The 27,178-nt window shown below is 33.4% G+C and overlaps 1 protein-coding gene across 4 annotated transcripts in view; it reads left to right on the forward strand.

Moving 5' to 3' along the window:
- The first annotated feature begins 3,862 nt into the window (after positions 1 to 3,862).
- Positions 3,863 to 27,178, forward strand: part of LOC148625987 (uncharacterized) — a 33,118-nt gene continuing 9,802 nt past the window's right edge. For 2 of the 4 annotated variants that reach the window (XM_088569498.1, XM_088569500.1), the window contains exons 1-10: positions 3,863 to 3,926; positions 6,976 to 7,101; positions 7,518 to 7,668; positions 11,232 to 11,349; positions 12,331 to 12,538; positions 15,334 to 15,648; positions 17,184 to 17,250; positions 21,411 to 21,484; positions 24,623 to 24,679; positions 25,160 to 25,210. In XM_088569498.1, the coding sequence (XP_088425624.1) occupies positions 11,314 to 11,349; positions 12,331 to 12,538; positions 15,334 to 15,648; positions 17,184 to 17,250; positions 21,411 to 21,484; positions 24,623 to 24,679; positions 25,160 to 25,210 (808 nt within the window). In that variant the 5' untranslated portion in view covers positions 3,863 to 3,926; positions 6,976 to 7,101; positions 7,518 to 7,668; positions 11,232 to 11,313. Of the gene's footprint in view, positions 3,987 to 6,975; positions 7,102 to 7,517; positions 7,669 to 11,231; positions 11,350 to 12,330; positions 12,539 to 15,333; positions 15,649 to 17,183; positions 17,251 to 21,410; positions 21,485 to 24,622; positions 24,680 to 25,159; positions 25,211 to 26,552; positions 26,577 to 27,178 lie in introns of all 4 variants that reach the window. The other 2 variants (XM_088569497.1, XM_088569499.1) reach the window with 2 other exon arrangements.

The raw sequence follows: 27,178 nt of genomic DNA on the forward strand, positions 1-27,178 counted from the left end.
TTAGCACATTCTAAACCAATTACCTCCCTTGATAAAGGTATAAAATGACATGCTTGGTAAATTCAGTTGTTTATTAAAAAAATTAGGCTGTGGCTATTTTGCCGGATCCGGCCAAACAGCCTCTGAGACTATTTAGCCGGATCCGGCAAAATACCTTATATAATGTTATTTGGCTATTTTGCCGTCAAAATTCAACAAAAATACAAGACTACGTACATACAAAACTCACTTTCCTTTAAAAACATAAAAGCGGTTATAAAATTTGAGATGTGATGTAGAATGAATTTTTATAATAATTCATAAAATTTTAAATGAAAAGTATTAAAAATTTACACATAAATAATAGTATAATATGAATTCTTATCATTAGAAATTAAAAAAAAATTCTGTCATAAAAATAACTAAATACGTTGAAATTTTGCATAAAAATTTCTAAAATTTTACACATAAATTAAATTGAAATGGAAATTTTAATATTCAAAAATTGACACAAATTTCTTTACATAAAAATATAAATTTTCAATAAGTTGACGTTGAGATTGAGATTGATTGTTGGGGTTTAATGCCCGAGCAGCAATATTTCAGCTATAACCAGGCGATGAACATAAAATCGATGATAAGATGAACATGAAATGATGATGAAATGAAAAAGGGATGGGACACAAGGGTAATGTGGTCGACAAATTTTGATTGCCACTAGAAATAAGAAGTGGGTAGGGTCGGACAATTTAGCTTCCTATGGTACAAATGTAAGTTTACCGTATTATGGCCTGACGACCTTCAGCATGTAAAATACCAGTAATACCCCATTCCACCACGGAGCCGTCAAAGTTCGGAATAAAAATGGATAAAATTTAACACAAAAATTAAAATACAATTAGAATTTCAAATTTTTAAATTCAATACAGATATATTTATGTTTTGTATATCAAAACTGAACTGCAGTTAAAAATGTTACAAGTTATCTGCAATTGATTTAGAACCAATATATTACGCTTTGGGCGTTTGCTTAATACATATACATGTAAGTGTACAGGAAAATGCTGCCATTCTAAGCATGAACTGCACTTTATGCTGTTTCTAGATTATCTGCATATTTTCGTCGCTAATTTGCCGGATCCGGCAAAATAGTCTCCCAGGCTGTTTTACCGGGTCCGGCAAAATAGCAACTACAATGTAACAAAATATTATTGCGCTGATTTGAAAAGATATCGGGTACTTTTTCTGCACGACACTATGTAGTTAAGGTTATTATTACTTTACAGATCTAGAGCACATGTAGGTTTTAATTTCCCATTCTCATTACCTTGAATTTGATTCATTGATGAAAGATTACTGTATGTGCATTTCATGAGTGTTTTTAATTTCATAAAATAATTTTCAGCTATTGCAAAACTTGACACTTCACCAAAATTATTTCACATATTTATCACATTTTACTTGATTAAAACTTGATTATAACAGAATAACGTTGGGTATGGTGTTGCATTCATTTTTGGACTTAATGTCTTGCATGTACATGTATATATGAAGGTAAATACACTGATGTTTTAGAGTTCCAGGAAGCCAGTATTTGGCATGTAAAATTGAATCATTTTTAAGTCCTAATATAGTTGGTGACTTCTTCCACTTATGATTTCAGTACTGTACAGTCGTATATGATTTGCAATATAGAATGTACTACACCACCTTATGTTGAAGATACATATTGTTGGTGCCATATAACCGTCATTTCTAGCTTAATACGAGATCAAAATAGACCTCTTAAATACCATAAAAGGTCACATGTGTTCTATATGACTGTGTTTTTTACTTGTATACGAGAGGGAAGTTTACAACAAATGAAATGATCGGTTAGCATAGAACTTTCTGTAATGTAGCTGTGAAATGCCTGGTGACGGATTCAGTGGTTGTCAGTTGTACTAGTTTATTGAGGTCACGGTTACAAAGTTACCTGATTTTAGAGCATGTCGCAACTTCGCTTGAGTTGGTACCATTTCGGACTCCCTCAAATTTTGCCTAACATATCACATAACAATCGAAAAAAGACCTATAACTGAAGAAATAAGAAACGTGTATCCATAAAAATATCATGCGGTGGAGGAGATTCCTTGACCTTTCCACTTACATGTACTAATAAAACTACTTTTTCCCCTTTGACGAAATGAACTGAAATTGTAGCAAACACCTGGAAGACATAAAAATAGTAAACTGAAGATTTTATTTATATAATTATCATTAAAGTGAAAATAATGAATTTTATTTTGAATTATTTTTATTTTTAGTAAAAGCAAAAGGGTTAGGTAATTTGTTTTCAATACTTACAATGCATCGATAGAGTATAAGGCGGGGAGCGTCGGGATGCTGGGATATCGCATTCTGTTACAGACAGAAATTTGTAAGGGGGGGTCTTTAGACTGGCATCGTGAGGTGCTATTGACTTTAATAAAGATCAAACAAAACTTCAACTTCGTTTATTCGCGCTTATTCGTTTTTTAGGTGAGGTCTTAAAAACGAAGTACTATTACTGTACTATTTAATGTCGAAAAACAAATTAATTTAACTTGAAACTTCTTTCCTATTATATGACTGGTTGATTTTAAGATTTTAATGTATAATTTGTAAAAATCGAATTGAAAGTAAATAGCACTGTACTGTTTGTAATGTAGAGGTATCAATAAAATAGCTAGAGTGACTGGTATGGCTAGCCAAAGTGGACAAAAATATTTTTTCAATATCAAAAATTTCTTTTCTAATATTACAAATTAGATTTATTATATCAAAAAATATTTAAAGTTAAATTGATTTTCTAATATCAGAAAATGGATTTGTTGTATTTAATTACGATGTTTTAATATTAGAAAATCATTTTGTAATATTAAAAAATTGAATGATTTTGCAATATTGCAAATTGATTTTCTAATATTACCAATTCATTTTCTAATATTACAAATGCATTTTCTGATATTACAAATTTAATTTGTAACATTACAAAAATTGTGATGTTTTTAATATTACTAAATCAGGAATTTGTAATATTAGAAAATGAAGTTTTAATATTACAAAATGAATTTCTAATATTAAAAAATGATTTTGTAATATTGAAAATTCATTTTCTAATATCATAAAATGTTGATTTATGTCCACTTTGGCTTGCCATAGACTGGAATAATTTGTACTGCTTATACACAAAAGCACATAGTTAATAGCCTGCAAACATGTGTTTGAACAGCTTATTTCAGTCGGCTTAAAATCCATTCCGAACACTATAATTGATTAGTACCTATATCCTTAAAAATTTCTGGTACAATGTAACTGCTTTCGACTTCAGTAGATTGACAGGTGTACGGACTGATGCGATATGATATGATGCTTTAGCATTCGGCCTTATATGCATGTATGCTCTCGGATGCCGGCCGGAGTATTCATACTCGGTTGACATTACAAAATACTCGAAAAGGAGCAAACATGTCCTAGCTGGCTTAATACCAAAACAATTACAAGTAATTTTTAACATAATTATATACTCAAATACTAGGGGCGGATGCCGGTGGGAATATTCATACTCGGTTGACATTTCAAAATACTCGAAAAGGAGCAAACATGTCCTAGCCGGCTTAATACCAAAACAATTACAAGTATGAATGAAACCTTCATTTAAATTTTCCCGGCATAAAACTTTGAATAAAATTAACTAATAACGTATGGGTGACCTAATCACAATTTTACCTAAAAAAAGGGAATTGACTCTACAAATTAAAGCTATCACATAAATAATTTTAAAACTATTACATTTTAACTAATTTAAAAATGTGAAACGTGTCTGTTTCTTAATGAAAATAGAGGTAATCTAAAAATAAAACTTCCGGTTAGATCTATACCAGCGTGCCGACAAATTGAAAGTAGTCAACGATTTCTCTTTTAAAGTAAGTGCAAAAATGAGCAAGAAAATTATTAAGCTGCAAATAGCTTGAGTCTTTCAAAAGGTAAACTTTCATCTCTAGACACACGGAATTCCTAAATATCAATAAATAACCGATATTACTTAATCCCGTAAATCTTTTTACTTCTGTTTTTGCACGGGGGTAACTTAAATTCAACGGGTAGGTACAGATGTGCGGCCCATATCGGTGTACTTTTATAATAAGTGATATATGAAAAGGGTAGACATTTTCATTTTCAGAATATATGAATGGGGTGGATAATTTGTTTTTGTCGCTGCACACCAGTACCCATTTTACCTGTAAAGTTACCCCCACCCCCCGTGTGCTTTTGAAAATTTCTCAGACGAAATCTTTCCCAAAATATGATCTGAATAAAAACACTTTAAGCTTTTGATAATGAAGTACTGAAGGTAGGCTTCCTTGTGGCTATTACTATATGGTCATTGTGGTGTGCTTCGTAAATCATAGGTAGATGTATATCAGGTCTATTCACCTCATGTAAGCAACAGTAACTGTTACATATTGGCCTTAGTGTTAACTTTAACATTATTATATACTCAAATACTAGGGGCAGATACAGGCGCGAGTGCTATGCTCGTTGGAATTTTAACTGCATCCAACCTAATCTAAACTCCTGGATCCGCCCCTGAATACCTAGTAAATACATGTACACGTAAGTCTAAGCATTTTACAACAAAAAAGAATGTGTAAAAATAAATAAATGTATTTATTTTTGTGACAGTTATTACTATCATAATATATGAAACTCAGTTAGTCTAAATCATAGACCAGGAAAAAATACATAAGGCAATGGACTAAAAAATGATAAATATATCACAATACGAATATGAACTTTGTACTCATTAACATATACATGAATATATGCATAGTTTGTCATCTCTTGAAATATTATAAATGTTAAATATTCAATGTGTTAAATAAACCATGCATGTATGATTGTACATCATCTGTTAAGAACTATATATTGATAGTAATATCAAATCATATTAATCAGCTAGTTTAGTTGGCTGCAAAAGTTGTTTATCTGGTTTGATTATTGGCGTAAATAACACAGAATTAAACCATAAATACCTACAAAGGGACCTAACTATCTGCATTGAACCTTAACAGGGTATGTTAATGGAACCGTTTTCCTGCCAATCCTTTTCACAAAGAAATCTTATGATAGATTTTACTCTTAAGTGAAAACTTAAGAATTTGATGCTTTTCACAAAATAATCTAGGAGAAAAAACTATCTTAACTTAACGAGTGGTAATACCCTGGTTTAAGTGTAATATTAAGAGAGCACAGCAATCTTAAGACAGAACACAAACTATGGAAAACAACGGACATGCAGGCAAAAAACAAATATGTGCGTGTAATATACTGTACAATTATTTCCTATTATTTATAACCATGGGTTCTTTTTTTCAATTTATTATTATTTGCCTTGCACATCATCAAACACCTCATCATGTGGATGTTAAACATACAACAGGTTATTATTAATTGTTCTTTTGTTCGTCCTTATCTATTGACGATTCTCAAATGTTAGGAGAAACACAGAAGGCACCAACCACCCATTTTTATTTCTTGAGAGGATAAAAAAGTATTACTACATTTTTTAAAATTCAAGCTCCCAGTAGGACAACCGGAAGTGCATTTTAGGCCGAAAAATGTGATCTGCCCTAATCAGGGACCTTCGGCAATGTTTGGACTATTTTGTATGTATTGGCTGTTCGAAAATGATGTTGAAAATGACAATGTCACATTTAAGCCATTACTGTGTTGCATCCACTTGACGGAAATCTATGATCGTTCCTATTTAAATTAGTATTTCTACTTTTCTTGTCCAGAAAATAATTTACGCGAATTAGGTACAAAAAAGTGTTACCTCCTGGATTTTCTTGATGTCATGTTGAAAAAAGTTTGACTTTGATCTCTCTCGTATGAAAATTTTCTTACTCAACACTCAGCAAAAATCCTATGCCCCTTTGAGAATTAAAGACACTATGATCCGTACCTAAAAATATTGCAATACACACTAAATGAATGTATAAGTGTATTTTTACTTTTTTACCTTTATTAAAAAGGGGTAACCGTCATTTTAGATAAGAAACTCTCATGATTTATACAACTAGGATTACTATGATAATCTGTTCATACGCAACATTAATGAAAATTCAGGGTTGCTAAAATGATAAGCATTATTATTTCTTTAAGTACTTGGCATTTGGTACTAAGGACCTGTATACATGGTACATGACAAAAAAAGAAGATGTTTAGCATGTCATGATAATAGTTCTGTCCTCAATTTGTTGACCGTTTTAAATAGAAGCCAATTGCTCTTAACATGTAAATACACTAATTTTTGTTCATCTGAAGTCTTTGTGAAATTTACATCATCTATTTCCGGTATATGTTTAAACAAAGATTCTCTCAAATTCTGGTTGACTTTGCATTTTGTATAAAATGAACTTTATCTTATGATCAATCACTGCACAGTTTTTGAATAGTCTCCCAGCATGTGAAGTTTTATCATAGCGACCTAATTAACAAAAACAAAAATGCTTTTGAGGTCCTGAAATCTCTAAATTCACAAGGATTTTACTCTTCGTACACACCTGTAAAAAATATTGGCAGAGAATTTTTGTGTTACAGGCATTTATGTGGTGCACTCTTTTAATTAAAAGCCTCATATGACGTAAAAAGCACGACTGATTTTCAGGCAATGAAAAAGTTGGTTATAATTTAAGTCAGTTAGAATATGATAAATAGGTGGTCGCTCACTTATTTTCGGTTCGGCCCTTCTTATACATTAACATTTTACTCAATATACTCTAACTTATACTCAGATTTTACTCAATATGCTCTAACTCAGATTTTACTTTCAGTTGATATTTCATGAAATTGGGACTACAGTTTTGACAGTGTGAATTTATTCATGTGCAATTTTTTTTTATCCACTGCCTTTCCTTTAGTTTTTTTTTCTGATTTAATTTTTTTCTTATTTCTTTATTTCTATTTCAGTGAGTGAAACCACAAGTAACTTTCCATTTCAACTCATAACAATAAAACATCACTTAACAGCCTAGCTGTTTTAAGCGACACCATTAAATACTGAAGATGACTTGTAATGTTGGCAGAAATGTTTTAGTAAGTACTGTACATGTTGTTCAGGGTCATTAAAATACTAATCAGGCGATTATAACATGCCAACTTAGCGAGTGCTCAATATTAAACACTTGCCAAATGCAATTTGTACTTTCCTTTGATGGGTTGTACAGGGATTTCACACACTGCATTTAAACAGCTGAATACAAACATTCCAATGATTTGTAAGAGTTGTGTCCGTTACCATAGGTCTACCTCTTTAAGGCAAAAAAGGTTAACATTTAGCTGTATTATAGTCATAACTATTGCGTAATTTGTATTTGTTGCGTATTATTGTTGACTTTGAGATACTTCACTTTGAAGAGCTTCAACTTAAATTGATGTTGATTGCATTTAAAAATTAGAGTTGTCTTTCTTTGTATGTGTCTTTGTCTTATTATGTGTTGTTATCAATTTAGATCGAAGATCAGAACTGATATAGCAGTCACCAGAGCCTTCAGATTTGTAAAGCCTGGTAGCATCTGTAATTTTCTTACACTACCGCAAGAAAATAGTCCCATTGGCATGCCCCATTAAGGTTCACATGCAGATAGTTAGGTTCACTTCTAGGTATTTCTAATATAATATGTTCATTTCAATTCTAGGTTATGACAACAATAAACAAACCCAATAAGCAACTTTTACTGCGAACTTAATATGCTGATTAATTTAGTTTGTAATTTAAAATAGATGACCTCTTGTCAGTACCTGTTTATTTATATGCATTTACCCGAATAAACAAGTTGCTCAGTGTCGATATATTCAAGTTGCCTATTTAATTTTAAACGCGTAATAAACCATTTGATGTTTAGCTAGAAATAAAAACCCTGCAAGTATATAAATACTACTCTTCAATCATAGAATTGGAATATGAAGAGGAATGCTGAGTACCAATTGGAAGAACTATTTTCAGATATCTCATGCAGGCCCTGACGGATAAAAAGGGCAGTTGTTCCGACCAAGAAACTTGTATAAAGAAAAGGATTTCATGCTATTATTTGCCGCTCATGTTTTGGCCTTTTTTGTTACAAAAGGGTAGCACAACCCTAGAAACCATCCTGATGTATCATTCACTGTATCGTGTATTTTATTAAGGTAACCGCCTCGTGACATCGGAAGCCCGGAGATGGCAAACACAAATGAAACTTTGCATAGACAATGGCATAGGAATTTAGATAATGCAATTCTCGGGAATAGTGTCATTTTGTTTTGGTCTGGTGTTATTGCTTTTTGCAATAATCATTCTATTAAGCTATTTTGGCCATGTGTAAGCTATTAAAATTGAGCTGTAGGTGCTCCAGGGCTTTAAAAGTGCACGTCTAATGTTTTCTGCTCCTGGCATGATTGGTGAAGATGTATCACAGGGGCTTGCTCCCACTATCATATATGCAACCCGTCTGTATATAATGAGAAGTATTTGATGGTGATACCTCTGTTTATTTATTAAATTGGTTGTAGAGCAGTATATAGTAATGTTCGATTTTATTAGCGGGAAATGAGTTGAAGCGAGTTACTCCCAAATCTGGAATCCCCCTTTTCGTGTTATAGACTAGTTGGGCTGTATATTTGATATTTGGAGCAAGCCCCTGTGATTATATCGTTTATGTTAATGTACGTGTATCTGGATAAGGTGCCCAGAAACTCAGCGCTTTTACATGACGCATAGGTGTCTATGACTAGTAGCATTTGAGCTATAAAGAAATATATCCAGTTGAGAGGAACATAATATGATTTTAATAATTGTGGCTTAAGTTTGAATAATTTAACAGACACTTTCGACCTGGAGGTCGATGAATTGAATTTCAACCTGAAAATAATAATAAAAAAAAACTGGTAATGGCTAATTAGTAGTTTGTAGTTCAATTATGCACTATGCCGGAGAGTTTTGTGTTCATTCATCTAGGTGTTCCATGTAAACTGATATCGAATCTGAATATTACACAAAATGGCGCATTGCTACGATGCAATATGAATTTTGATGTTTGTGTTTTTAAAATGTCTTTCGTAATCAAGTGATGACATCAAAAATAAAACAAAGAGTTCAGTATTAACCATTAATAGAAATAATCTTATTTCCAGTAATTAAAGTTTGAATTCGATTCCCGTACTTTCCTTTTATCCCATATTTTTGTAATATGACGATTATTTGAGGCGTTAAAACTCAAACGATCGATATAAATTGATTCAGTACATGAGTACTTTGATTTTAATCGTAACAGGGTTATATTTGTTGACATGCAACAATAAACTAAGAACCTTATAATTGTTTGATGGTTTCTACAGTATTTGCAATAATCAGTAAGTGTAACAAAGGATTAAGTAGTCAGTAGTCGGTATTCAGTAAGCAGTTAATAAGACTAAAGATGAAGTAATAATCAGTAAGTATGTATTACTTACTTTTAACTTCCCATACAGAGTTTCCGGCTGATTTCGGAAAATTTGCCTCGATGCTAATGCAAGGTTTTGAAAAAAAAATCTGAAACTTGATGTTTTCAACATTTACGATTTAATGACTTTAATAACTTGTGATTGTTAGGCGACCAAACAAAATAAAAATTAGCCTCCCAAGACGAAATCATTATTTGGGCTAGGCCAGGAAAGCTTTGATGCACTGATGTATTTTTTTTGAGACGCATTTTGCAGACTTTCAGTTTTATACTAATATCAGAAAGGTGGTAGGAGGTTCAGTGGTAATTTTTTAAAAAGTTTTTGTTGTTTTTTTTTACATAATTGATTGATAACCTGTAATCAAAACATGCGATTTACCACATTTTTTATATTGAGCGGGTTGAGTCCCTTGCAATAACTACAATAAGTGACACCTAACCAGGCTCCAGGAAACTTAAAAGAATTGACAGGATATAAAGTTCGTAAAAAGTAACTTTAATACAGCATAGAAATCGTGCCATTCTCAATTAAGTACTCCATTTTCACAGAGGTTTAAGCTTGTGTATTTAGCTGCATACATCATGTTAAAGGCAGAGTTTTGAGATATGACGAATGCAGATAAATATGTTTTTATATGATTGAAGACTGCCTGATTGTTATACTTCTGCCACAATTGTGTCCCCGTGCAGGTCCGGTTGTTTAAAAGAATGGGCCTGCAGCAGCGCTAAGCTTGTCGTAAAAGGCGACTAAATAGTGCTCAGAAACCTAGCCGGGGGTTAGGCGCTCTGCCCACAGAGCAACTGGGATGTGTGCCCCAGGTGGTGGAATGGGGTACCCCTTGTATGTTACATGCTGGGGTTGTCAGGCTATAATACGGAAAACCTGACTGCAAACCATAGTGGTGCACCGTGTTGGGAAAGATGCCACGTTCCTCGCACGTTAAAGAACCCTGCTGTGGTATTCGATAGGAGTAGGAACCTTTGCGATCCGCCACAGGAGGCTAAATTGCCCGACCTTACCCATCCCCCTTTTTCTAGTGGCAATCAAAATTTGTCGACCCTGTTGTCCTTGTGACCCATCCTTTTTTTATCATTTCATGTTCATTTTATCATCCATTTCATGTTCATTGTCTGAATATAGCTGAGATATTGCTGCTCGGACGTTATTCATGTATTTTTATGAAACTTTCAGAGAATGCTAACAAGGCAATACATCATTGTGTGCCTTCTACTTTTATTTTTATTTTTGATTCGAATGGGTTTTTTTATCCTATTATTGTAACTAGGACAGAAATTTTAATGGGGGTATTTTTTTTTTTTTTGGGGGGGGTCCCGAATTTATTTATGGTTGCTTTATGAATTTTAATGAAAAAAAAAATAAAAATGATGTTTGCTTTGATTTATGAGTTGTGTGTAGTTTTAAGGACCCGGTATTTTGTTCACTAAAACGTACTAACATGTAAATGATATAATTAGGCATTTAAATACGCCAAGAATCGAAGATATATTTTGTTGATTTGAAAACACCTGGAAAATAAGACAATTTAACTATTGCCATTAACTCCGATGAGGTACTCTATCATGAGTTTGGAAATTTTTTTCTTTTATATGAAGTTTAGATATTTCAAGGATGTGGTGATATGTCCTTTTGTGAAGCTACGCCCAGTCACTGTCGTCTTACATCTAGTGTAAAACATTCGATAATGTACGTTCAATTTTTTATTTTTCTCTTTGTTTTTAAACTAGCAAATGGGCCAGCGAATGTACACATTACATTATATGTGCATGTGAAAAAATGAGATATGGTAGATTGATTTTACTACAATAAATGGCTACCTACACATGTTTTGGGATAGCTTGCATTGTAAGTATAATTTATATTTATAGCCTGTGAATCAAAACAGATTTTTTAACTGACGGCAGTGACCCTTCTTACCTCATTGATTCTTTATTTGGAGGTAGAGATTATAAATACACACACACATAAATAGATAACTCAGTGTAAGAACAGTACATAAAAAGTGCATCATGTATGAATAATTATATTTAATAATGATAGAAAAAAAATTAAAAAAACTAATACTTGTAAATAATAAATAACAAAGAAAACAAGATATTAATAGATATGCATTAGACATGGAGTATTGTATAGCAGTACTAAGCAATATAAGAAAAAAACTCAAATGTACATGTATGGCACCATGTCTTTTTGACGACATCAATGGAAAGCAGTCTATCTGGCCTAAACATTTCTCTGGATTTCATTGAATGCCATGTGTACAACACCAGCTGTTAAACTCCAACAGTTCAAAATCACAAAAAAAACCAAAATTTTCTAACTAGTCAACATATACAAATGTAAATCATCACAAAGTTTACTCAACTATCTGACAAATAGATTGCAAAAATAACATTACATGTATTTGAACATGCATGTTAATTTAGTCCATTTTCATTTTATTTTTCATTTTTATTTATTCGTATTCATAAAATCAGAACCTTCTTTTGATTACCGTTATAACCTTGGTTCCCTTGATTACTCTTTCTAAAATACCACAATACTTTAAGATGGCTGCTTTGATAATGGCATTGCCAGAGGCTCGGAAGTTGGCCTCCGCTATCTTTAAAACAGAGTGTTGCATAACATCTAGGGAGCGATTCAGGGTCTTTAGAGCCTCTAGTTCTCTATAATTAAGATTAAACTTTCCAAATTGAATGTACAAATTGTTTTTGAGATGGCATGCACGTTTGGAACAATATGCTTTTTTGTCTTATTAAGCCTTTTTTTGTCTTAGTTAGCAATTTTCCACACACTGTCTGAAATATTGAATAACTTTTTTTTCAGATAGTGCAATTTTTATTGCCCTTTTTAAGTCTGGTGAAAGTAGTTTATGCGGAGTTTAGAAGAACCTGTCCAGAGAGAGCTCTCTGGGATTTAGTAGGAAATTCATTCTGTCCTTCTCCGACAAAATATGTCAAATATCATTGTTTAGAAATAGCAGGGGAGAAAAACTACACAGAGACATGTTTACCTTATCGACGAGTTGAAAAAGGTATTTATTGTTTGAACATTAGAATCGAAAAAAAGTAAATCTGAAATGATGTTCCAAATTCCGTGTTCAAGTTAGTGTGAACTAGGGTCGTATACATTTCTACTTCTACTTATGATCAAGTGTTAATCTCCATTCTGTGATATCTATACCAAATTTAATGATGAAATACCAAGTCCACCTATGAAACAAACCATTGATAGGTGATTTGTAAAACAGCGAATTATTCAAATCTTACCTTCCAACATTATGTGTCGATTACAATACAATACAAAATCTTACGGTTTTGGTCAGAATAATTTTTTTAACACTTACGGTCATTTACAGAAAATTGCAAACTTGAGCAAAACCGATGAATTAGGAGTGTTGGAAAATGAGTTTATAATGCAAGTTGATGTGTTTTATCAAGTAAAGCTTCACCAGCAACTATCGCGCGGAAACAGTTAATAGAAAGGAGGCATTAGGACCGTTCATGATTTATATTTTAAGTAAATTACATACAGCACTGATGGTATTGCTGCAACACCTCTGACGTCCCCAGCTGATGTCATCCTTCATCATGTGTTTTGACCCTTTGCTTGGTACACTCACAGGATAGCGGGGTCTACAGTGGTGATCAATCAGTGTGCATCGTTGGTGCGTTTCCAGCAGCTGATGTCCCTCTTCAACCAATTTAAGCAAGATGACTTTTCCACTGCTTTTGCCCAGTCTTCGAACTGCCTGTCTTCTAGATCGCTCTGTCACTCCTAGTTGCAGAAAACAATCGCCACAACGACTGAGCAAGAAATCCTCTACATTCAGTCTCCACTATGAAGTTACATGTTTTCCATTTTTTTTCTTTACAGTCTGCAAACATTTCATCATACCTTGTCCCCCTTCTTTCACTCTACTATAACTACCATAGCTGTGTTCCCATGGAAATGTCAAATCGATGACTATAATCTTCTTAGTCCTTGTTGACCTAATAATGTCTGGCCTAAGATTGGTTGGCACTATGTCAGGGAATTTCAAATTATTGTCCAAATCTATCGCTAACTGCCACCCTTTTCCCTGATCTAAAATTCCTAGGGTTCTTGGCCCTTATCTTCCCTTGTTGTTCGCCCTCTTTCACAAACTGTATATGTACAGGTTTTTGTTTGTCTTTTTTACTCCTTCCACTGTTCTTCAACCATGTGTGCTCACTCCCAGAGTATGTAGTTGTGTCTCCAAGTACACCTTCCCTGTGCTAAAGCCATGATACATGCTGTTAGGATGTAATGCAAAGTTCTTCTGTTACCACACGGGTGGATTCTGTTGTATCTGTTAAGTTCCATCTGTTTAGTTTTCCTGGTATTGGTAGCACGTCATAGACCGATCTAAGAAGGAATAGAAGTTGTAATTGTGAATTCTGTCATATTTCTCACGAAGTGAGTGAGCGTTTTCATGGTTCCCATCTTAACCACGTGCCTTGATTGCCAAATTCTACAGATTTTGCTGGCCTGTTTCCCTCTCCTCTTAACTTAATTTCTCACTGAAATATGCTTCATATCTCCGGTATGTTAGCTTTCTTCCAGTACAAGTTTTTTGATGTTCCTAAGCCTTTTCTGCTACGGTCCTTACGATGTCATTTTTCCTCAATCTGTTTTCAGCTTTAGAAGCTGATCAATTTTGTTCCGTCTTTACTTCCACTCCTTCCGCTCTAACTTTTTCATCTTTTGAGTCTTTCAAGTTCATAACAAGTCTTGCTTTTTTGGAACATCAATTTTTTGTGGTGGTTAAATTTCTATGTAAATTGTTTCACATGCTTCTTTAATATGTACATGGCTTGTTTAAGGTATACTGGGATTTGAGGTATGATTTTGCTATTTCTATGAAAGGAATGTAAAATTTTGGATAAATGAAACGGTTTGTAGGATAATAATAATAAAAAAAAATTAAAAAAATTAAAAATATACGTGTAATCTTTAACATGTATTGATTTTAACAAAAGAAATTTTGTACTTCGTTTATATTACTTGTATACAAAGATGTACGTGTAATGTATGCAGTACTACATTTATTGAAAAGAGGGCAAAGGCACATCATGAACATAGCCATCCCTTTAGTGAACAGCAGCAACCATGCTCTGCATAAAACAATTTTTTACAACAGTTTTCCGTGTTCCTTTAATTTAAACTGAAGCATCAAGCCAAAACGAAGGAAATTACCTGCGTCAATTAAAGCGAAGTCTGAAAATTGTTCGGGTAAAATCAATATGGATTTAAAATTTCATGCAATTTCTTTCCCGTACATCCTGTTTTTAGTGAGACCCATTTCATATTTAAAGCAATGATGCAAACGCCTTCAATAAATGAAAATATTCGTTTTTTAATACGAGCGCAAATATTGTTTTTCGGTGTTAAAATGTCATCATCCTGTCGTTGTCGCCTGTTCCTGTGAAAGTTATTTTATTCGTGGGTACAAATTTTCATGATTTACAAATTTCGTATTCAGTTCAAATATACAAAGAAATGGTTGATTTCCTTTTCATCGGGAACCAAATTGTGTTTTTACACCCAAACCACGAAAACATGCAATAATTTGTACCCCACGAATAATTGTAATACTTTCACATAAGTTTCTTTTATAAATTACGATTCTCGGTTTAAGACATGCCTGCGTTTTCTAAGTCAGAAACTAACTTTTGTCAAACTTTTAATCAAATGTTAAACTTTGATTGAGTAAATGATTTGTTGACAATTGCTCAAACTGTTTAGGACCAGATCATCGCAGCCATATCAAGCTGACACGATAGGGCTTTTAGTTTGTTTCAATTTCAGGAGTATATTCAGTCCTTGATCCATTATACAAATTAAATATCGATTCTCGACCATGTCCATCTGATAGATACCAGCCTAGTATTTCTGTTACCAATGTTGCAAACATTTGTCTTAATAAGAAGTCGGCTTGTGATGAGGAGGGTCAAGTGATCTTCAGTAATGGTTCTACAAAAGAGGACCGTAGCTGTAGATGTGATTACAACAGAGGTTATACATACGTAACACCTCCTAAGAATAGCTGTTCCTGTGTACCATCAGACGAAGATTGTTCCTGTTATTACAAGTTCTGTGGAGTGGATCAGGGCTTAAACCAAGGTTTGTATGTAGTACACATATAAATGATTGTTATAATTATTATACACAAGCTTTGCAGAAGGTTCATAGTGTCTCTCCCTTGTTCACTCTTCTATTTGTTCGTTCTTTCGCGCTCCTGCTACAGGAGGCTAAATTGTCCGACCCTAACCATCCGTCCCTTTTATCCTGTGGCAAAAACATTCGTCGACCCTGTTGTCCTTGTGTCCCATCTCTTTTTTCATTTCGTCGTTATCGTTTCATGTTCATTTTGTCAACCCTTTCATGTTCATCGCCTGAATGTAACTGAAATATTGCTGCTCGGGCGTTAAACTTCATTAATCAATCAATAATCAATCGAAAGTTTTTAATATGTACTTTATGGTGTAGTCCTGTTCAGGTTCAAGAGGATACGCAAAATTCCTAGTGTTTAAAAAGAAACATCCACCTTACAAACCTGTCCATACCAAACCAATTTTTGACTATAGAATATCTCCGGTAAGAAAGGTGTTCTGTTTACTCAATTTTTTATAGTATATTTAAACTGCAATGATAGGGCTTTTAAAAGTGCTGACCCTCTTTAGGTAGTTTATTGGGCAGTTAGAGATATTGAAATACCTCCTTGTTAATTAAAGGCCCGCTACGAAAAATAGTCGTCGCCTTAATAGTGATCACTCTGTTCGTCCGGTCATCCGTACTTGTGTCCGTTACAAACTCCGTCCGGGTTGTAACTTTTGATGTAGGCTTTCGAGTTTTTGCATGTGGGAAGATTACCTGAAGACAATGTGTTGCGTACATAGAGAGTAGCATATAACCTTGTACTTAGACCCCAAAGTCAAATTCCCTTTTTTCGGTGACAAACTTGTGTCAGTAATATATTCGATTCCATATTTCTTTCTCAACTGGTAAATATTTCTATTGAATATGAGTGCTGTATTAATAACTGAAAAAATGGTCAGCCTTTAACAAATTCATTTTGTGTATATATATGGTTTGAATACCACAGCGGGAACCACAGAGATGGATTCCATCTCAATGATTTCTGGTTATCCAATCAACTACGTAGGCAGGGCATATATTGTAGCAATTTTTGTTGATCTCCGATATCAACTTCCTTTTTCGTGGGACTTTGCCATTATTCCCTATATGAAATGATAGAGAAACTATCCGTCACAAAAATCTCGGCCCCCATATATGAATTGAATAGAAATTTTGTGAATGTCTGTGTTGACGAAATATATCTTGGAAGCAATATTTCTTGCTCTCTAGTATCAACTTCCTGTTTCAAGGGATTTGCCACTTGTCTCATAAGGAATAATAGAGAAAAGTTTTCTCACAAATATCTCGGCTTTCAAATTCGTGGTGTGGCTTCTTGTAAATAAGCCATCAATTATAAGTGATTTTGGTTCCTGTACGAGATGGGATGTGCATAGCATGACAACAAATGCAACTTCATGCTTAGACCGGGGTAGACTAACTCTATTCCCTGAAAACAATCTATATTACTCGCTGTAATATAATATCATGTGCAGTCAATTGTTGAATATGTTTTATTTCAGACTATGTTTGTGCAGACCAGAATGAAATTTTGTCTGAAAATAATACTTACAAATGTCCACAAATTGTGTAAGTATTTACATTGTTTTAAGAAGAAGTGATTTAGAGAAATAAATGTTTTCTACTTTCATCTGCTGAATAATGATAAATAAGATTGGAAAACATGTACATAACCATACTATGTTTTGATCACTAATGAAATATCAAGTGTACAGACATACTGACAAAAAAGACAGATTGGTTTGCTCATTTCCATTTCATAACCACACATTCTACTTAAGTATTGAAGCAATCCATCAAACAAGTTATATAGGAAAGATGATTTAACAATATTTTATAATGTTAAGTAATGTTGATATTAGTAAAAGTCCCATAACTCAAACATATTTGAATAAAAATGTTTCAGTAGTATGCACATCTACTCTTCTTAATAGTAGCTATCAAAAGTGGATGCAAGTTGCCTCGCAGTTCAGAGGTTATGCATCTAGAGAAAATTACATATATATGGTTACTTTTTCGGGAATCATGAAAGTCTGGCCGCATTTTATTCAACAGAAACTGAGACGTGAGTAGGTGTTTCAGTCCTTTGACCACAAATATGAATATTTTCAAATACTGATAGAAACTAATGAGCATTGTCCCAAGCAGATTTTACTGGCCTCAGTAACACTGTCACATTTCAAGGACTACGTTTTATAAGGTTTTTAAATGCTACGTTTCAACCAGGTTTTGATTAAAAATGTCCCGTTATTTTGAAAGTTAGGTTTTACTAGGTTTGTAGAACATTCTTTTTACCTTTTGCAACGTTGTGCTACGTATAAGAACATGTACCTATACTCACGTTCACATCACGAACTGTTAAGTTTCGATACCCTTTCCACAGTGGGACGAGGTGAGAGAAGGAGGGGAAGGCGAGGAAGAGGAGGAAGAGTAAATTAACCTATTCCAAGCCAGTTCCCCCGAAAGTTCGTTTGCCCCGATTTTGTCATACCAGCAGACAAAGCCCAAAACAACATTGTGTTTCTCTGTACAACGTATAACATCCAATGTTTTTTTTATTAGAGATATAAGTAATAAATAATAATAGTGATAATAAAGACGGTACACTTAACCACAAATAGGTATTTCTTGGCAGAGATTTCTCATACTTTGTTAAAAATAATTCAAAATCATCTTCCAAATATACCGAAAATTATGTTTTCAAAATGCTTGAATTTCTTCATTGACAGCATATTTATCCAGTGGACGAATTTTTCAACAAATTGTCGAGATTCCATAGGGACCAAATGTGCTCCTCTACTTACTGACCTATTCTTTCACTATTATGAGGCAGACTTAATAGCTGATCTGTTCCGAAAGAAGAAACATTGTTTAGCTAGATACTTTAATATCAGTTTCCGATATATACATGACGTATTAACGTTAAACAATACTAGTTTCTGGGATTTGATACATCGCATCTACCCCTAAAGAACTTGAGATGAAGGATTCTACAGACATTGTGAAGCCAGCCTAATATCTTGACATACACTTCGAGACCAATGGTAAAGGAAAAAAAAATTACCACATTTTACGATAAACGTAATGACTTTTCATGAAGTATTGTCAACTTTCTTTCATCTGTGGCAACATTCCTTCAGCACTTGCATAAGAAGTTTTCATATCACAACTCATACGTTATGCCAGAGCTTACCGTTGCTACACAGACTTTTTGTATTGCGCTAGACTTCTTACGATTATACTTTTGCAACAGGGATATGCTCCTGCAAGATTGAAGTCATCACTATAGAAATTTTATGATCGTCATCATGAACTTGTTGATCGTTACGAAGTATACATCTGCACCACGAGAACTGATTTACTCAACGTGTCATAGTTTTCCTTTACTCTTTCGTGTGCCGGACTTGACTTTTCTTGAGCAACTCGGCTGGTGTTTCCAAAGAAGCAGAGGATGCTTACATTACCGGTGCGCCTGGTCCACGCTCCAAGTTTTCGTGTTGCTCATTTACTTTTGCTACTCTGTATGTATTTTGTCTTTATTTACTTTGTGTTCTTTGTTGTGTTCGTCTTCTTTGCATGTCTGGTCTTTGTTTCTGGATTACATTCATTGGATTTCCGCTAGAATCTTGGTTCCCTTGATTACTCTTTACCGTAATATTATGACTAATTTAATGTAAGAATGACTAAATGTACTGTTTCATTTCATTTTTCATTTCATGTCTATTTTTTCGATAAGTTGATGTAGCTTTACATTTTGAAGACCTAGATAAAGAGTAATTTTGTTATCATTCGATGAATAACAAGGATATATTAAACAAACGTTTAATATCAAATGTTACTGAATAATGCTGTCCAGCTATGGCACACTTCTAGCTGGTGAAGAATAGAAATGTTTCAGGTATATTCTTTGCTCTTTGGAAGCTTTTGTCTGAAATATACTACCTCGAATATGCACATCGTCTAGGTTGGTTTCACCCGGCCAGACTCCTGTAATTAATTCATGATCTTCATTTTCGTTGTCCAGTAGTACATTCTGATCATCAGGGTATCGAATACGCATTTGGGTGTGGAAACATACATATGTTAGTAAGATAAAGTCTACGTGGGTTCGAGTTTGTTTAAGTGTACTTATTAAACACTGATTGATGAAAATCCCGAAGACATCCCTGCGGGCCCTAAAATACAATTCAGCATGATCCATATTTTTCGGCAAAAACGGTTTCATCAACCATGCAGCTTTTAAGTGCAACGGCTTTATCACCTGTGATGAAATTAGAAAAAAGTCTTGTCATCCCCAGGAATAGGTTCGGCTGGTGGTATGTGGATGTTGTCTTCAACATGGTCAATGATCAATTGCCTTAAATCACTTTGATTCCATGTTTGATCATCGGAACGTGCACCTAGTGCCGCGTCATCCAATCCAAGGGAATTGGTAGAATGAAATCCCCTGTAGTTTTAATACTGTGAACCACCACCTGAAGGAGGTCATCTTATGGCCACATGTTTAAAGCGCCAATGGCATGATGGAACTGCAATCTCGAACCAAATAAATCAGCAACATCACGCTATTCATTTTCCTCTACTGGTGTCTGGAGTACTTCTTTTGAGTATTGTGCTATGATAGCATTGCAAACATTTACTTCAATATAGTAAAAGTATAATGAGGTACCCTGATGGAGTACACTAATGATTGGTAATTATCACCGTTGGCAAGATGACGTAAGGTGGTGGCAACCCGTAGCTCAACTGGATGCGCCTTTCTAAACCAACTGTCCATCTTCTCTAAACTCGGTGTGGCGTGTCAACTAGTTCATGGAAGGTTGCTGGATCAACTTTGAGAAAGTTCTGAAACGATGTCATGTGCTTGAATCGTTGTTTCTCTAACAATTTTTTAAACACGCCAAACTGAGATCGACGCCTGTTCCATTTTCTGATCTAAATAGGTCGGACAGTGTACAGCTTTTTGAGACGTAACACGTTCTGATGAAGTGAAACTCCCAAAGAAAAAAGCTCCAGTGTGCCCCTGATATTTTTTTCGCTGGGTGGTGGAAATCGAATAACCATCAGAACACAAAATGATTCGTCCCAGTTTTTCCCCTTTTGATTGATATTGAACGTAGTCACTTGTTGAGACTCATATAAGAACGAAACTAAACTTAATATAATGAAATGTACAAAATCGTAGCGAAACCTGAATACGTCTGGTAACTAAAGCATAAAAAACGTACTAGAAACGAAGTAATACGTACACGATACTTAAACTTGATCAATGGATATTTTTCTTTCAATTTTATTTTAATTAGCCTTCAAGTCTTAAATTACTGTTCATTGACATGAATGTCATCTACTTAATATCCATCTTACAGGTACAACCACAAAAAAATGTTTTTTGGAATGATCGGTATCCGCCATTTTGTGTTTACATTAACAAACAATGCAATATTATCAGTCAAATTCATAACACTTCAATTATTTTCCAAAAATTAAGATTAAGCTTTCATTCAAATACCTGGTAGAAGTTTTTTTCTCACAATTTTCTGTTGATTTAACACTTAATATTTACAAGATAAATGTAAATGCTTCTGTATAAAATGTATTAATATGGAATATAGCAATGACATATCCAAATATTCTAATTACAAAAATGGGGTTCACCCCAGCTACTTTTTTTTTAAAATTTCAATTACATAATCAAATTTAGAAAAGCTTAACATCACCCCTTTTTACAGTGTAGAGAAAGAAGTTGTTCAAACAAATTACACCCAGAAGGATGAAGGAAGAATGTTGTATATAGCAAAGTTAGGTATGCAAATTTAGTTATGAAAAATATTTAAAACAAGAGGCTCTCGAAGAGCCTATATCGCTCATCTTGCAAACCATGCCCTATGAACTAAGTAAGTAAATGGATTATGCATAACAATGGTGAAAAAGGGTCTATATTAATAAATGTTTTCAGTTCAGAAGAGTATCTATGGCACAGTAAAATGTGGAAGTGCATTCCAAGTGTTTTAAGAACCTCTGGAAAAAAATTGGCAGAGGTCCCCTTTGCCCTTTTATTCTATCGGGTCTAAGGTTGCATTAGCGCAGTGCACATTTGCCAAAAAAAGAACACAAGTTAAACCATGAGTGTTCAACATTTTCATTATTACCATTCATATCAGGAGACCATGTTTACTGTATAAACAAGTTATCGTTTAAATCAAAGCAGGTATAAAAATTAGTAAGAAAATGGCCGTCCAGAACCATTCAACTTAAAACACATAGTGGAGTTTGAGGAACCTATTTTCACAAATACACTGGGTCGCTGGTGATATAATCATATTTGTAAACCCGCTATCGAAAGAATTTATGATTATTTAACCCTATTTATTAACTAACCTTTTCATATTTAATAAAGTACTTACCATACAGTTTTACCAAAATTCTTAGTATGAGTTAGGCAGAGCCTACAACCGAACATTGCACTTATTTTACACCTTTCTTGCGTTTGTAAAGGCATTGAAAAGGGAACGATGAGATAGAATAGGTAAACCGTAGTCTATTTTTGTCTATAATTCTCTGTTCCGGATCTGAAAGTCTATCGTTAGCCTCACAAGCGATGCTTGGTCTTTGTTTATGCCATCTCTTCGTGTACTTTTTCATCTCTAAACTTACACCCCATTTATAATTACTAGTACTATGATCCATTTTTTTTGTCCTCGGTTAAGCAGTTTAGCTGTCCACAATGTGACCCGTTACTTGTGTAGCGCCTCATGAGTTTTTGGGTGAAAGCAATCACTAAAATAACTAACATTGAGCTCGAGTCAATTTCTTCAGGATTTTGACGGAAGACCAAGTTCAAAAACTGTTTTCACTTTTATTTTTAATGAAAAACTGTGTACAAACAAGCTTTTTAAATCAACATGTTCTATATGCACTAATCAATACTACAATATGCTTTTTATAATGATGATAGTGACAGTTTATAAAGGTAACATTAGTTTTAGTAATAGGGTTTTAAATTGTTTTAGAGGCAAATTGAAAATATAACAGTAGTCACCGGTCAGTCGGTGGTAGTTTTCTACTGTTTCTTAACACTACACAACAATATTGTCAATATATATGCACTTCATTTTTATATTAAATGATAATCAGTATTCTTTACAGAATTTGTATAATGTTTCAGGTATTTATTGAGCTTAATAATAATTCATGACTACGTATTAAACTAATAGCTAGTATGCTAGTCAATTGAAGATTTGAGAGACTTTTTTATTTGCCTTGAACGCTTTGCCTTTTGGTTTGCTGTCTGTAAGAGTTTCTTGACTTGTAAATCTGCACCGTGAAAACAGATTTGTTCATCGTGTCATAGTTTTCCTTTCGTTTTCGTGTACCCAGGACTTGAATTTGTATGATCAACTTGGCTTGTGTTTCTATAAAAGCAGAGGACGCTTACCCTGACGGAGAATCTGGTCCATGCTCCCAGTTTTTAATGGAGTCCGAATGGCTCAGTTGCTTTTGTTAATTTGTATGTATTATTTTAGTTACTTAATGTTCTTTGTTATGTATGTCTGTTTTCCATGTTTGATTTTTGTCCCTGGATAACTTTCTATTGATTTCCACTAGCACTAGAATCCTGGTTTCTTTGATTACTCCTTCAGTCTTTGCAGGGTAAAGTCCCTTTGACGCCACTGGAAATACTCGGTAGGATTGCCATGGTTGGAAATTCCTGTAGCACACCGACTTATTTAAACGCATTTTATACCATAAATACTTAATCTCTATCTGGAACGATGGATCGTAGGAACCTAAACCTATGTTAGCCACTTGCATGCGCCGTTGACTGCAAAAAATTAGGAGCACTTAGGTTCTCCTCCAATTTATAAGAATTTATTATGATTTATAACAATAACTAACGAGTTATAACGTCTGTAACGTTAACCTTTTTCGACTAGAAGCTCTTTGGTTTGATGTCAATAAATTCAACATTTGGCTTTGAGTTCAACTATCAAAAACTAGGAATATAGCTCACTGCTATGGGTAAGTTGTCCTATGAAATATCAATTAAAAATGCAAATATTTTTTAATAGAATTAAAAGAAATATATAAAGTACAAGTAGTTAATAAAAACGCCATCGAAGTTTAAGGAAGAGTCTTTTTACAAGCAATGATACGAGTTAAAACAGGGAATATATGTTCCATTTGTTGTAGCCACTCTGTAATAAAAAAAGGCATGTGGGTTAACCAGTTATAGGACACATTAATCATTTGAACTGAAAAAAATGCATAATGTTTAAAGTTCCATATGTAAAGCAATCTACTGAACAATTTGTCCTTGATAAAAATATACGTTTCGAAATGAAATGACCTGAAATATAAATTGTATTTTAATTAAAATAACATCAATTTGGGTCTGTCCAATGTAATTTCATTGAAAACGCTAATTAGTTAAAATCTTCATCATTAACAGGAAGTAAAATTGGCGAGAAAATTCAAATTCATAAATCGTCTGTTTTGATAAATCTAATGTGCATCTTGGAAAGTTTTTGAATGAACTTGCATTTAAATTTTGGACAGGTTTAAAAACTTGTGAAACAGGTGTATATAGTGAAATCACTATTCAGTTAAAACTTTAAGGAAAAAGAACGGTTCCAAATTATATTTGTAATGCAAGTTAATCATTACAGTGTTATTTTACATTGCACTATATATAACTTTGCAATTAAATGTGTATGCTTGCTACTACTATTATTTCACTATAACCAAAAAACTTACAGTGCTAACAGCACTTTGATTTGAATACCCTCTTATGGCTGGACTTTTAATATATTTTAGATAGCATTATATGTGAAAATGTTTATGTTTTTATCAATGTGTGACACTATAATAAAATAAATATGTTATTAATATTTGAAATTTTACAATTTGATACTTTACTTTAACCTTGTGTATACTTTTCCAGACAACCGAAATAGAGTTAATGCTGTTATCAGTATCATACTGGCATCAGTTGTATTTTGTGAGTATTTCCTCTATATAGCTGAAATGTTGCTGCTCGGTCGTTAAACCCCTACAATCTATCTTACTATAAAGAAGTTTAAACTTGTATGTTCAATTTTTCAAAATACATCCTTAGTTACGTGTATATCTAGAAACATGAAAGTAAATAATAATATTGCGAAAACATCGAAATAAATATACTGCATTTTCTTGGTAAAATATATTTAATGCTGACCATTCCCTCCGTCAGAGATAAAACGTCAGCTGTGTCATTCTGTTTGAAATGACATATTCCAGATATTACATATGCAGTTTGGAAGTGATTGTAGCACAAACGCACAGCGTGTTTTTTATGAAGTCTCGCATATTCCATATTGTCACGACATCAGCGATATAATAAACGTTATCAAAAAGTCAAATGTTATTTTATTGCAAATAACTCCGTTTACTATAGAAAAAACCATATTAATCACCGTTTAACTTTTTCTTTCTTTTATAGGCTTGATTTGCCCGATAGCATATTTTTTCAGACATAGGTGCAAAAAGAAAGGTGAGTTTCAGCATAATTGCGATTGGGTGTAACACTGAACACATCTTCAGTTACTCATATTATAACATTTTGTGTTTTACTGTTTCCATTTTACAACTTGTTTTTGACACTCCTGTACTTTGTGATATTGCACGCTTATCGTTTTGTGCCCCCTCCCGGCCACAAATTAGTTATAACCTTGTTTGCCCTTCCGTCATTGCGGAACAAACAGTTTTCTAGAATTTCTTTCAAAAAGCCTTGAGATTTTGAAGTCAACCTCTTGAATTCTGGACCATGGTATGAACGTTTTTTTCAGAAAAAAAAAACGTAAAGGCAGACAGGGTTTTGTTTTAATGGAGGGGATTAGTGATGAAATAAAAGTTTGTGCATAATGCAATTTATATCATACAATGTTCTTGTTACCAACTCAATTTAACAAAAAAAATATAATATTATTTCGCTTTACATTTGAATGTCGATCAACTTGTTCTCTGTTTATCTTAACTAACATACGCTAACTTAACTATCAGGAAATTGTGACCTTGAAGCCATGAAGCAGTTTGCTTAAAAATACCACCACCTCTTTTCTTCAAATTAGCAGATTTACTTACGGTTATGGCAAGGTAGGCTTTATTTACTGCGTAAATCACGCCCTTGAGCGGCGGTTCATTTTAGATTTTATAATGAAGAAATGTTGATTGAGAAATGCTATGAAACGATGCATTGCCGAGTCGGATCGTATACAAAATAGAAATTCCGGACAGTTTCATGGTAAAAAGGCAATTTTAAATGCAAAATCAACAGTTTTAAATGCGAATGTCAAGTTATCAACAAATATATTAACATTATATACGTTTATTTCTTAATTTTAGGCTGTATTTTGCGGTATCATTTTCTATTTTGTTTGTTTTTAAGACATAACTACTGTATAATTGAACTTGCATTTTGTACAAACTTTTTTTTACCACGAACTCCCTCTATAGTTTTGTTTTTTGGTTTTTTTTTTTGCATACATATCCAGAACCGTGGTCAATTTTCTGTGAAAATTTGTATACTAATATTAGAATAAAACTTTTTTTGGCGTCTTTTACTGCTATTATTGATCTCACGTGAAACTTTTTATCAGAGTGGTAGGGACCAATATATACTATTTCTCAAAAACATTTACATATGCTTACCATTGAAATGACTTGAAATGAGCTTGAAGGGCTCCACAAAATATTTATCTTAATATTTACATTATCTTTAACAAAACTAGTAACGAATCATTTTCGAATTATTTGCCATTTACACTGTTTAACAAAACATCCTAAAAATTTATAATGAATATTGACAAATAAATTTCGATTAATTACAATTACAGGGCTTTCCTACATGGTATTATTAGGTTTGTACTTTTTAAATAATCGGACGGTTTGGTTCGGATAACAGTAACAAGTTATAACAAACCTTCGGTGAAAAGATTTTAAGTGTAGGTCTCATTAAAGTATCTGTGTTGAACAATTTATATCACTGTAGCTAATACTCATTTTATTTTCCAAAAATGACTGGCTCTGTATTGCTTGTTCTCCATTTTAAAATGGAAAAAATCTACAAGACAGACCAAAGGCACTTTATTATAAATTACGATTACCCGATCCGGTAATTACGATAATCATTGAAAGGGGAGGAGGCTTGCAATTACGAGTATGAACTCGTTTATTACGGCGATTTTTGTATTATTGCATGCATGTATATGACATGTTTCTAAGAAATTAAGTTTAATATATTTTCAATGACCAACCACGAGAAAACTATATATCATTTAAAAATATGGAAGTTTTGGTACAAATTTTAAGGATATTTTGGAAAGGTATAGGTACAAATATGATTTAATACCATCATAAGGATTTCAAGTCGAGGTTTAAATCACTGTGTCATTTTTTGAAGTTTTTAGCTCATTTGGTCATAGAAGAGTAATCAAGGGAACCAAGGTGATAGCGGTAATCA

This window comes from Perna viridis, chromosome 2 (genome assembly GCF_037379345.1).
Source record: "Perna viridis isolate PV_CMFRI_1.1 ecotype Kerala chromosome 2, ASM3737934v1, whole genome shotgun sequence".
Taxonomy (NCBI): domain Eukaryota; kingdom Metazoa; phylum Mollusca; class Bivalvia; order Mytilida; family Mytilidae; genus Perna; species Perna viridis.